The sequence below is a fragment of the Pholis gunnellus genome, assembly GCF_910591455.1.
Source record: "Pholis gunnellus genome assembly, chromosome: 12".
In the NCBI taxonomy this organism is placed as follows: domain Eukaryota; kingdom Metazoa; phylum Chordata; class Actinopteri; order Perciformes; family Pholidae; genus Pholis; species Pholis gunnellus.
This window is the reverse complement of record NC_136539.1, coordinates 20,616,098-20,628,822: the sequence shown is the minus strand read 5'-3', so window position 1 is coordinate 20,628,822 and position 12,725 is coordinate 20,616,098. Positions and strand designations below refer to the sequence as shown.

General features: G+C 44.6%; 1 protein-coding gene across 1 annotated transcript; it reads right to left on the bottom strand.

Moving 5' to 3' along the window:
* Positions 1–2,938: 2,938 nt before the first annotated feature.
* Positions 2,939–11,067, bottom strand: tnfsf11 (TNF superfamily member 11). The gene is made up of 4 exons (XM_079170030.1): positions 10,797–11,067; positions 8,667–8,702; positions 5,265–5,391; positions 2,939–4,777 (listed from the first exon to the last, which is right to left on the bottom strand). The coding sequence occupies exons 1-4, from the start codon at positions 10,995–10,997 to the stop codon at positions 4,344–4,346; spliced, it is 798 nt and encodes a 265-aa protein (XP_079026156.1). The 5' UTR covers positions 10,998–11,067; the 3' UTR covers positions 2,939–4,343.
* Between the last annotated feature and the right edge of the window lie 1,658 nt (positions 11,068–12,725).

The window sequence follows — 12,725 nt, the reverse complement described above, 5'->3', positions numbered from 1 at the left end:
TTTTATTGGGATTATTGTGATGAGTTATTCCTGAATTCAGCAACATCTTATCACATATTAGTGTGTTTTAGTTAAAGTGTATTGTGAGCGTGAATTTCCATTCAAATATTTCCAAATCTCTATGAAATCAGAGCTCAGATTTCTTCTGGTTTCAGCACTGATGGCCAGTTGTTGGCTCAAAGCTTGTGAGAGTCAGCTGGCTCAAAGCTTCTCTGATGTGCCAACAGCAGCGCAGACTGCTGGGTATTTCTTCAGATAATGAGGAATTTGTTCATGAAAAGCAACAATAATATTCGCTTTTCTATACTTGATAAATGTTCGTTGCAAATGGTAGTTTATATGAGGACACACTCATATTTTGACTGACCACAGCCACACACACACACACACACACACACACACACACACATTGTAGGCACACTTACACACCTGGAAGCTGCCCAGTACAACCACAGTCTGATCTGTTGGCACTTGAGCATTTGGAGGTGAAGCTCCTCAGCAGCTCAGCGGTGGTAACATGCTTGTTCCACGCTTAGATCTTGTCCACATACCCAAAACGAATGCCCAGAGCTAATGCCCAATGCCCTTTAAGGCATTGAAGGTCAGATTTAGATGTGCTATCCATGGTGCTGAAGCCAGGTCAAAAGAGACAAGTACAAGGTCCGAGGGGTCACTGATGTCAAAAGATTTGTACTTGATGGAGTGAGAGAGGGGGTGGATTTGAACCTGTTGGGCTGACATTGTATGTGCCTGAACCAACTGACCCGTTAGGATAGCTTTCATATTCGTTATGAATTTGCTCATGGGTGTGTCCTTTGATTGAATAAACCTCTGGATGGCTGACGACCTACACATTTTCACACAGACGTAGACAGTCTGGCACACACTCTTTGCTGACAGCTCATGCAGGAGATGACAGGGCCGGGTTACGGTAATAACCCTCCCGCTATCTCACGCCCATGCGTCTACAGCATAGCCTGTAAATCTCATCACTCTGTTATTGTTTTAATAACACTAATGTTAGCATTAGCCAAGTGGTAAAAACGTCAGACATCAAAAGCCAGAGACATCGGAGCTATATCGGGGTGAAGACAAAGGGCGAGGGCCCAGCCTGTGAAAATAGCCGGCCCGTGCTGACTCAGCAGCAGAGGAGTGTGTGTGTGTGTGTGTGTGCATACAAGCGTGTTAGCATTTTTTTTAAATGCACGTGGGCACACATTTCTACGTGCGAGTGCGCGGATATTTAGATGTGCATAAACGTGCAAAACACTAAGCAACCGGACTGCACATAACGAAGACCTCCAGCTGCTCGGTAAAACTGAGCTCCATTTCCTCCAAACCGCAAAGTCTCGTAAAGCTAAGCACCCATAGTTAGCTTGACTTCTATATTGATGCCTCTGGTGCCGCTTATTGGGGGAAAGCACCCTGATACATTTTCCAACACATGACTTTGTTTTTCTGAATCAACAGCTCCACCCCTTTAAAAGACTGTGGAATAATGTCTGATGGAGTTGCAGCATCATGAAACCATAAGAGGACACGAATAAAGCCTCTCGTCTGCAAACGGAGCGTCATGGAACATGTGAAGAGCAGCAGACAGGAGCGAAAAATACAAGTCAGCAATCCGTGTCGTTCCCTGTAATAGTTCAAATCCATACCTACTCTGACGTGGAATGGGCCATTGCTTTTCATAGCCCCCCGTGTTTTTACATATGTGAGTAATAAAATAAGTCGGTAAGTTCTTGCACTTGTGCCAAATGGGCCCATTTCACGAACCACTGAGTGCAGCAAGCAAGTGAAGCTTCTCTGTCTATGTGTGTGTGTGTGTGTAGGTGTGTGTATGTGTGTGTCCAGTGTGTGTGTGTGTGTGTGTGTGTGGGGGTGGGGGTCCAGTGGACGCCAAGCTTTCCATAGTGTTTACTGACACAACACATTTTAATGGTTTCTTGTTCAGCGCCAAGAATTGAGAAATCAAGTCACTTCAAAAGGGTGGCACACTACGCTAGTCCACTGTTTACACTTATGGCTTCAGCTATTTAAATCTGAAACTGAGCAGGTCTTTGGACGCCACAGCTGAATTGTTTGTGTCGTTGCAAAACTGCAAGTGCAAGTTGTTGTATGCATACAATCGTTCTCAAAAACAACTTTCATTTAGGGCACACGTGAACCATTTCCCTAAAAAAGAAATGTGTTATTTTTTGCAGACACGAAGGTCAATAAAATGTTACACTTTTGCAGTCAGTGAAAGAAAATATGGCAATGAAAACCATGTCAAAGCTAATTAGCTCCTTGTACACCTCAACCCCCAGATTTGATGTCAAACTCTCAGTTACGTTTGAACAATGAGCTGAAAGCCGTGTGAGGTCCCGGCGTACAGCACAAACGTGTGAACCCCAGCCATTCTCTGGCCATGTGCCGGTGAACGCCCAAGTACAGACAATAGAGAAATTGTTTGGCTCCGAGGTCCCAACTTTAAAAACAGTTTCTCTCACTCGCGCACGCCGCAGGGCTTCATGGGAGACCCCATCGCCACAATGATCGAAGCGGAGTAATGAAACACTCGTCATTACTCCCGTCCCATGCAGTCTGTTTCTTGTTTATTCTGCAGGTCGCTCTGCGCTGTGGTCCAAATGTCTGCTGTGAGTTAGCGGCGCTTGCAGCAGTGGGCGGTTTTCTTTCTATACAACCTATCTGTGTAATGGGGTTGGTGGGCCGCTCTGACCGGAGCAGCGTGACTTCACTTTTTTTGGCCATCGTGGTGTTGAAGTTTCCAAAGGTTGTGGAGATTATCAGATTGCACATCACAATGATATTACAGTCAGGGTGGCCTTTTCGTCGGGTTTCAGTGCAAGGTGGCTGTCATCTAATCCGCCTCACCGCAAACAATAGCACCAGCCTTGAGTCGGGTAATGTCAACACACATGAAACACTGTTACAAAAGTAGGTTTTTTTTTATTAAAACATACACAGACATAAATAAAAAAAACACTGAATGGAAAAAGAATCTATCAGATGAAAATCTTACAGGTATCTTGTAGAAGAAACAATATATCCATATTGCTTTTGGCTAGGCAAGTGCACACAGAATTGTCAAAATCAAGATACATAAATATGGAATTTAAAATGAAGCCCCTGTGTTTTAATAAGAAAAAGCGTGTCTACTATTTCCTCTAAGTGCTGCATAATGAATGTCATACAGACATAAAATATAAATGATTTTTTTACAGCCGAAAGGTCACTGTAACAATGATCTGTCTCTGTACTTCTATAGCTAATAAATAAATATTTAGTGCATATTCCCATTTACCTCACTGAAGAGCCAAATGAAAAACAAAATTTAAGTTAAAAGATGAACCAAACTCAATTCGGCTCCTCTAGTTAAAGAAGACAAAAGTCTATTTGTGTAAGTTATGGTCAGACAGTCCAGCTATCTGCATCGTTTGTTGATCGTCATAAACATAACACACAGATGTCATTCCCTCCCTGGTTTAAAATGACATTGTCTCGCGTAACTGCCTTCAATGAAGCAGGCCACTCTCTGATCTCTTTAAAGACAGAAAACTGGAAAGCAAGTTGAGTTTTTGGAGCACACACACACACACACACACACACACACACACATACATACACACACACACACACGACCTTCTTTTTAAACTGCTTGTGTTGCTTAAAGAAACAACGTCGGCGTCAGAGTGAATCTTTTGAGATGTTGAGGGTGATATAACTCACCGTCTAACTGCCTATTTCAAATTATACCGTTGAGTTACTTACTGTGAGGACGCCTCATTTCCCGCCTTGTTCACACTCACAAAACCTTTCGGGGAAACATTTGTGCATTCACTGCCGTGGGTCAGAGGCAGGCCTGGCTGTTATTTTTATTCTGTGATAATCTGCTAAGTACAAGCAGATGCTGCATCAGCTACAACTCTCTTTTTGGACATCGCCCCCCCCCCAACAATCAACATTGATAAATCCCTTCTCACTGCACTTCTTGCCAACAAACTTACTCCCTCCTGATTTGATTAATTAGTGCAACACATGTCTGTGCTTAAGTCTAAATGTTGTAATATGAACTGAAATGTATTGACGTTTCTCAACACAAACCACAATACTTTAAAAAAAAAAAAGCAAGACAAGATGTTAAAAAGGTGACAACCTTTTTCCATTATTTTTCCCCATATAGATGACTCGGCAATTTGGTGAAGAGCAATGTAAAAAAAAAAACGACACATGAACGATACAAAAACTTTTTCCGACAAGTCGACACTATAAATCGCTAACAGTGGTTCTTTGGCATATCAAATGTTCAGTAGCATGTCCGCTCCCCACGTGTTTCATTTTCAGTTACCCAACTTTATGGCCCCAAAATACGTCCCTTCTCCCTCCGGGTCCAGCATCCAAGCGTTGGACACGTTGACGTACAAGGCGTCCCCCTCATCCAGCCGGACCCCTCGGCCCTGCTGGGCGCAGTACATGTTATAGGTCGTGATGTTCCAGCGCATGGTGCTGCCCGTCTTCATCAGCACCACAGACTTGCTGTTCTGTTTGATGCTCTCGTGGTAGACATACTGGATGAGCTGGGTGTTGCTAACATCCACCGGCGGGAGCCCGGCCGGACTGCTTTCCTCCGGTCTGTAGTAGCGGAAGCAGGTCTTGGCGTAAATATAGTAGAAACCCGACTCCATCACCAGCAGTTTCCCCTTCTGGTAGCCCATTTTGTTGCGGTATCCGTGCTCCTCGTCCCAGTCGATGGTGATGGCCTTCGTTAGACCCTCTACATGGCAACAAGAGCAACATAAGCTTTTGGTTGATCATACACCAAACAAAAGAACAAGGATTCTGTGTGAAGTCATTCAGACGTTCTAAGTACCGAGCTGGTTTCAAACTAGTGATTCACTCAATCGCGTTGTGTAGTATCTAGGAAACGTTGGTAGTGCAAACAGGAAGCAGCTGTCGCATCACAAGCTGTTAAATGACTTCCATAAGTTACAGCTGGAGGTGGTCAAATGACGCATTAAACTTTATAAATATATGTAATTGTGTTTAGAAGTGACTTCATGGAGAGTTGGCATTCATGCAATGTCCCATTATGCTAAATGGTCATTTAGTTGAACTTCTTTGGCTATTGTTCAATCACTTAAAGTATGTTTTTGTTCTTTACATCATTATTAAACACCTGAACTTAGGAGAGAAGTTACATCAGATATGGCTAAATAGCTTCTAGTGCGAGAACATATGGATGTTAATTCAACCGGACTCACTCTTTGAGTACTCCTTGGTCTCTCCGATTGGTAGATGAGCTGATGGAAGGCTCTCTTTGGAGGTTTTGCACCGTCCTTTTTTCCTCGTGTCTTTCAGCGCGTTCAGCACCGGCTCCGTCTGCACTTCCTGAAGAAGACACCAAAAGAAAACAGTTGAACAAACGCCGAAGAACAGAAAAACAAAACAACAATATCCCAAAACATTTTTGCATGTGTGTGTGTGTGTTATCCTACTCTGAGAAGTTGCCCAAACTGAAACTTACACCCACAATTAAAAATTAACCCGCACGGTACCCATAAATGACTTTTTCTCGAAGCAACAATACGGTTTTGACCTATTTTACCACATCTTTGTTCAGCTGTCTCTTTGAATATCCGTCTGTTTGTGCGAAAATTGTGCGCGTGTGAACACAGCAAATGGATGAGCATACACTGACTGTCTGTCTGTCTGTGCGCATTATCAATCCTGCTAACTTCTCATCACCGCCGTGGTTGTACTCGGGGGCCGAAGGCTGTGACAGGGAGGCCTCCTGGTGAGTGTAACCTTTCAGATAGATTGCGCTTCTCACGGATTTGGCACAAATAGTATCTGGACTGCATTCAGCCCAGAGCGCCGATTCTATTCAAGGCCGATGAACCCGCCATCCACAGTCTGAACTGGGCTGTCCTGCCTCAGGCAAGACAGAGTGTATACACTCAAGGAAAACATGGTTTCCACGCAAGTAAACAGTTACTGCAGCGGAGCTGCCAACTCTCTTACACATCTGGCATGAGATGAAAATATAAGGCCGTTTTCTGCATCAACCTATAATCTTTCACTCACACAAGAGAAATTATCTCTTTAAAGTTGTACAACTTTGTTAGGTACATAGAAGAAAGGCCTTGCAATGTTTTAAGCAAGACACAATTTGGGACGCAACCAGTCCATCTTTATTTAAGTGTGCACGTATACATATGTACAGCAGATACAAATAAATGTGGTTGATTACAAATGTCAGTCAAATGTCAACAGATTGTGTCTTTATTATGTCCTGAAGGTGTTTTAACATTTTTTTATACATTTTCTCTGATACAATTTTCTCAGGTATCCTGGCAATATCATCTCACCCTAACTCTGAGACGCCTAAAAAAAGAAAAAGACGGGGAAATGGAAAGTGTTGTTTTAGAGGGAAGCATTACACACACACACACACACACACACACACACAGCGCCCTCGAGCACAAACACTGCTACAACAAACTCTACTACAGGGCCGGTCCCACCAAAAGCGTTTACATGTTTTTGCAACACTGCACCTGCGTCGTGCTAATAACATTACTGTGAAGTATTCACAAGCCAAGTCCAGACAAATTTGCATGCCTCTCTGACTAAGATTAGCAGTCTATCCTCCAAAAACAATTTGCTGCACAAACATGTTTATAGCGCTGCGTCTTGGACGGAGACGGGGGTAAACATCGTCTTACCGAGGCTACAGAGTAATTGTGAACGCGCTCCCAATTGGCCCTACACTGTGGGATCTATCTTGATTTGTGGCGAGACCGCGTCATACCTCCTTAACCAGAGAGGAGAGATTATTTAGACAAAGTAGCTGCAGCTTGGCAGCGTCCTGATCTACAGTGTGATCTAGAATTAAACTGTGACAACCACTGCACCAGACGGAGCTGCTCCATGAAAGCGAACTGTCTGACTCTACATCTGTGTGTGTATATATATATATATATATATATATATATATATATACATATGACTTGACCTCATATGCTTGTTCTCTGAATACCACAGTGCACGCAGGCCTCAGTTCAGCCCTTTAACTACCGTACGCACCGCATGCATCATTCAACATCTCCATTATGTTGATGAGTGGCTTCGGAGACGAGAACAAAAGTCCTCTCACCACTCGAGGCTCGGCCACCAAAGCAGATCGTCCCTTTGTGTTTCGCGCCGCGTCAGTCAGATCTCCTTCTGACGCGGTTAAAACAGATCTGTACGGACTGCAAACATTCAGATCACAAGAGTCCGATTCGTGATCTCACCCCTCCCGAGACTCTCGTCCGTCTCACATCAAAGCTGGGCTGCAGAGCTTGACAGCTGTCCACCGAGGCCCTGCTGTCGAGCAAAACCCCTGAACTGACAGCGGAGAACACCGGCGGTCTCGGGGCTGACCCTAACACAACACAGTGGTGTGCCAAGTGGGCCTGTCACCCCGACACCTCATAAAAGATCCCAGCAAGTCTCCCTGCGCTCCATGGGAAACAGCCGAGGGCTAACGGCAACAATGAGCTCCTCAGTCTAAGACCGGCTGGGTGGTTTGTGTAAAGTACTCCGCCAGGGATACCCAGGGCACACAAATACATAATATGAGAATGAAATTAAAGCATTATGGGAAACCAAACACCAGTGAAGCACAGCAGTCCTTTTATTCTGTTTTGTTTTACTTCCTGGTTTCATAGTTTCCTTATTTTTGCATTTGCTCTGCAGAACCTGTGCCAAAGAATGGGCGGCAACTTCCAAAAAGGGATTAGAAACTAAATATATGATTTCAACGATTAATAATTCCTATTTTACAACTCCCTCATGCCACTGCTGATCGTCGAAGGAATACTCTGCAACCACTGTCGCCAATGGATGACTCACTAACAGCCGATGCAGTAAACTACTTTTCTGTGCACAGTGTCAGTAAGCGATGAGGCTCGTTTGGGAAAGAAGCTAATTGCCTCTTTAACAAAAAGGCAGAAAGGTGTTTTTCCTGCTGTGGTCAGACCTCTTTCCCAGCCTTGTGTGACCACCACCTGGGGTTTGGTGCTTTGCAGAAGCTGTGGTATGTGCTGAAAACGCACCCATGGGGGAAAATCATGACTTCCATCAGTGCAAACTTGCAGATGACTATCTTATTTATTTTATGCTTTTTTTCCCCCAAAAACTAAAGCCAAGTTGTTGCACGTACTGTACTTTCCCCTCGACAGTGTCAGCGAGGAAATACCTGGTACGCTTCAAAACATTCTTACTGTTGCCTCGGAGATGTTTTGTTTGGCTCTGCAACTTTATTCCCCCACAGTTTCCTTTTAGTGACATGTCGACGACTGATCGATCAATCAAAGTCTGCTCACATTGAGTTTGTTGAAGTAGAAATTGAAATAGCGGAAATCAGTGCTGATGATTAATTATCAATAACAAGATGATTTACACAGCAGGATTCCTGCCATTAATATCAAAGACTTCAGGTGTGTGTGTGTGTGTGTGTGTGTGTGTGTGTGTGTGTGTGTGTGTGTGTGTGTGTGTGTGTGGCGTTGTAGCAGGAAGAAAAACCTGTTAAAATGCAATCTATCTGAGTGGACTGTGCTCCAGTCAGAGGGCGTGTCATGCGGCAGGGTTACCTGGGGTTAACCAGCGGTCACACTCACCTCTATTGGCCGATGTGGGGCTGTGGACAAATCTACCTGGAGACAGAAACACAGGAGCCGAGGTTAGAGAGGTCGATGGGAGAAAAATAATACCAGAGTTAAGCCTTCTCAAACCAGCAAGATCTGCTGGGAGAATTTCCCCCCCGACAGGTGTGGGTGGGAGGAATATTTGACAAGACTTACAGAAAGACATTTCAGTTTGGATATGTGTGTGTGTGTGTGTGTGTGTGTGTGTGTGTGTGTGTGTGTGTGTGTGTGTGTGTGTGGGAGGTTAAGTTGTTTTCCACATGCATTCCACTGCAGCAGGCGAAATTCAAAGGGATTTGGAAGCTGAGCGCTGGTTCTCATTTGCAGGGCTGTTGTCTCTGAATAATTTAACATCTAATACATTTAACGACAAAACAATGTCCACGGGGGCTTTCATGCATGCGCACGGCCTGATGCACAAAGACGAGCTGGAATCAGAGCGGCGTTTCTAAAACCTGCCCCGATCAGCACATTCCTATTGGAGACGCGGCGCTGTGCAGATTCCAGCTCTCCTCCAACATCTCCAGGAAGTTCTACAGGTGCTGAAGGGGGCAGATGATGGTCCGGTGCCAAACTCCACTCCCCCCCCTACACACACACACACACACAACTACTGACTCACGCTGAAAAGTGCTGCCATATGCAGCCAACATGGAAATCGGAAAAAGGCTGCCTGTTAATCCGAAGCACGGCTCCAACTCCGGCCAACCCGGAAGGCATCTGATGCTGCTGGGTATTCGAGGAACACTTTGATTGCTCCCTAAAAAAGGTCTGGTCCTGCATCCCTCTCATCACACGATCAGATAAAACCCACATGTTATTACACAAATACAAATAGAGCCGTGAAAGGTCTCTTTTAACGATGGCCTTTTCTTTTCTCTGGGTATTTTACTCTTTTGCCTTCCTCTCTTTTATTTAGTTCCCCCCCCCCTCTGGCTCACATCCAGAACATAACCAGCCACTACCACACTGCAGTGTGTTTATGCCAAAGACAAGCCAAAGAAATTCAACACACAAACACTGGGGAAGAGACAGAAGCCAACAGACAGAGAGCGAGAGAGAGAGAGAGAGAGAGAGAGAGAGATGCTCCCCAGGTGAACTCCCAGCATCCTGACAGAGCCGGGATGCGGTCTGCTCTCTTGGCTTGTTGAAACACGACAATTATTCAACTCCCAAACCCGCCATAAAGTTACAAAAACAGTTGTGGCAGAACATAGAAGTTATTTTACAAGCTCACAGACACGCAGCCTGAAAGATGGCAAAGATGAGCTGACAAAAAGGCGATGGGGCATGCAGGAACATTTGTATTTTCATAGCATCTCTGGTCTTCCTTGAGCTTTGCCAGACATTCTCTGCCTTCAAACTCCTTGAAAACAGCTCTGTTTATGCTCGAGAGTTTACAACTTATGACACATATAAATTACAAATATACGCCCCCCGATGGCATGTAAACACTCACAAGAAAAACTCCTGGGAGGCTCAAGTGAAAACATCTGCATTTTGCAAACATTGACATCTCGCAAGACCGACAGATGTTGTCACTTCAAAAGGGATTCGCGATGCTTTGAATCGAGCTGCCTGCAGCCCCCGAGAAGAAATATCTTGCTGAAATAACTAATCTTTGGAAAATGTCACGCGGGCTTTTTGGAGATGTTATCTAGAGGTGTTAGTAGCGAGGCAAGAAGTGTTTTAACTGCCTGCGGCTGAAGCGCAGCGCCTTCAAAGAGTGCACGAAATCTTAGCGCACAAAACTGCAGAAGTTGCTCGATGTGGAGCCTTTTTTCTTTTCTTTTCTTTCACTTGTGCAGATTACTCCTTCTTTACATCTAAGAGCGCACGCCGCCAACTTTGATATAGAGGTAGGCAACTTACTTATCTGTCACTTTATGGCATTGTAAAATTGCGCAAATGTCGTCGGACTATCTTAACTCGCTCGTAGCCCACTAGAGAACTATTGACAGTGTTTGTAGATAAATATTTACACGCAGAACCAAAGCCTGAGTAAACTCGGGCCCACGGCAGTGCGTGAGTTTGCAAAGTGTTTCAAAGCGCACTGGAAAATGAGCTGCCAAACCGGAGCACGCAGTGTCACATGGAGCCTACCTCTTGAAGGTAACCCGTCAGGTGTAATAAGATCGCCACGCTGGAAGCCACCTGAAGCAATCCCATAACAGCGAGGGTCCCGATTAGAAGCGGCCGGTAAGTGGGCTCCGAGCTCTGCACCGGGTGGAAGCGGTGCTGCCCTGCCTCGATGTCGACGGTGTTCCGCAGGTAGCCTCTGTACTCGCTGTGGGTAGCTGCCATGGTGCGCGCTCTGTGTGTGCCGTTCAGCCCCAGGGCCAGGTCCCAGACTCAATGTAAGGCAGGAAAGAGAGTCTGCAAGAGTCCCTATAATCAGCGGTGGGTGGGCTGAAAAGAGCTCGTTTCCCTCTGCAGCCAATCAGAGGGAGCCTCAGACAGAGCGACGGGACAGACTGAAACAAGACTGGCAACCGGGCCGACATGAACGCACGACAGGTAAAGCGAGTCCTTTATGGCTCCACGGGGCCAACGCACTGACACGTGATCCACCCCCCCCCCCCCCCCCCCCCCCCCCGATGACACCCCCCTGCGCTGACGCACAACTGGAGATGCAGTGGATCTCTGCAATACCTCATATGAGTAATCAGTGTACAGCCTATAAACACACAAACAAACACAAATATATTTAGGTCAAACATAATAACAAAAAAATAAAAGGAAGAAAAATGCTAAAGTTATAAAAATGTCATTAATTTGAAACCAGAGTTTTAATTCAAACATTTTGAAATATTATTTACATAAACAATTTACACAATAATCTGATTATTTTTCCATTCCATATGCAAATATTGTTTACTACAAAGGCTTCACTTCAAGAGGTGCATCCTTAGTTTTTGTGCACTGGAGGTTTTAAGTGTCTTGCATCACACTTGTGTAAGTTACATTTTCGACCTCGATTGGCTTCCATCTTATTTAGATTTAGGGTGAGCACAGTGGATATTTCCATCTTCAGCGGTGAAACCATCTCTAGTGTCAAACTCTGTGAAGCTCACACATCCAAGTGAAGTAACAATAAACAAAACACATTTTAAAGCTTTGTGTTGTAAATGCATGCATCTCAATAATACTATAATATGGATTCCTTCACACTGGCAGTTGGTCACATAATTATCAGTTTGCTCCTTTTGTTTTCGGATCAGTGACTCATTACTCATCCTGTGCTGGTGTGGCAGCTTAGAGCTCCAGAGTCAATGTGTGTCACCCACACAGCTGTTAGTCATATCAGACAAAAGTGGAATTCTGATATATGGAAGTATATTTTTACTAATTTTAAGCGTACTTCATCCATTAGCCTTTATTGTTGTCATGTCATTCAAGGAAGCTTGTTTTTTTGTTGATAGCATGCCTCAGTCCAGACCAGAATAACTGATAAGGTCTTAGATCAAAACACTCTTCTGTCAAGTATCTAGAAAGAGTTAATCATGCATTTTTCACATTCTAATGTTCTCTGAATGGGAAGTCCCTGGCAGCTGTCCAGCAGCAGCTAAAGACACGGAAGCTTATCAATCCACTCCTCACACTCCTCCCATCACTTCTTGTAAATGTGTGGATGGATTAAATATTTGTTAGTTTAATAAAGGAGCAGTGTGTTCGATTGAAGGGGGTTTATTGGCAGACATGGAAGATAATATTCATATGATTTAGTGTTTTTCACTATGTTTTAATGTGTGTAATCACCTAAAACTAAGAATCCTTGTGCTTTCGTTAGCTTCGGTCGAGCCGTTTATCGTCTTCGGGAGCAGGTCCTCAGAGTCCGCCATGTTGCACCGCCATGTTCCTACTGTAGCCCAGAAAGGACAAACCAAACACTGGCTCTAGGAGAGACTTTGAGTTTGTACATTACCTGAAGGCCGCTGTAGTTCTCCGACACGCTTTGTAAAGGGAGAGATGAGCTGTGGGGTAGTTGGTTGAAATCTGCACCCTCACCACTAGATGCCACTAAGTCTTGCT

Excerpts from the sequence above, each read along its gene's own strand:
- tnfsf11 (XM_079170030.1), bottom strand. The coding sequence starts at position 10,997 with ATGGCAGCTACCCACAGCGAGTACAGAGGCTACCTGCGGAACACCGTC. Across the intron at positions 8,703-10,796 it reads TGACGGGTTACCTTCAAGAG|GTAGATTTGTCCACAGCCCC; the intron begins GTAGGCTCCATG and ends TTCTGTCTCCAG. Across the intron at positions 4,778-5,264 it reads GACCAAGGAGTACTCAAAGA|AGGGTCTAACGAAGGCCATC; the intron begins GTGAGTCCGGTT and ends GTTGCCATGTAG.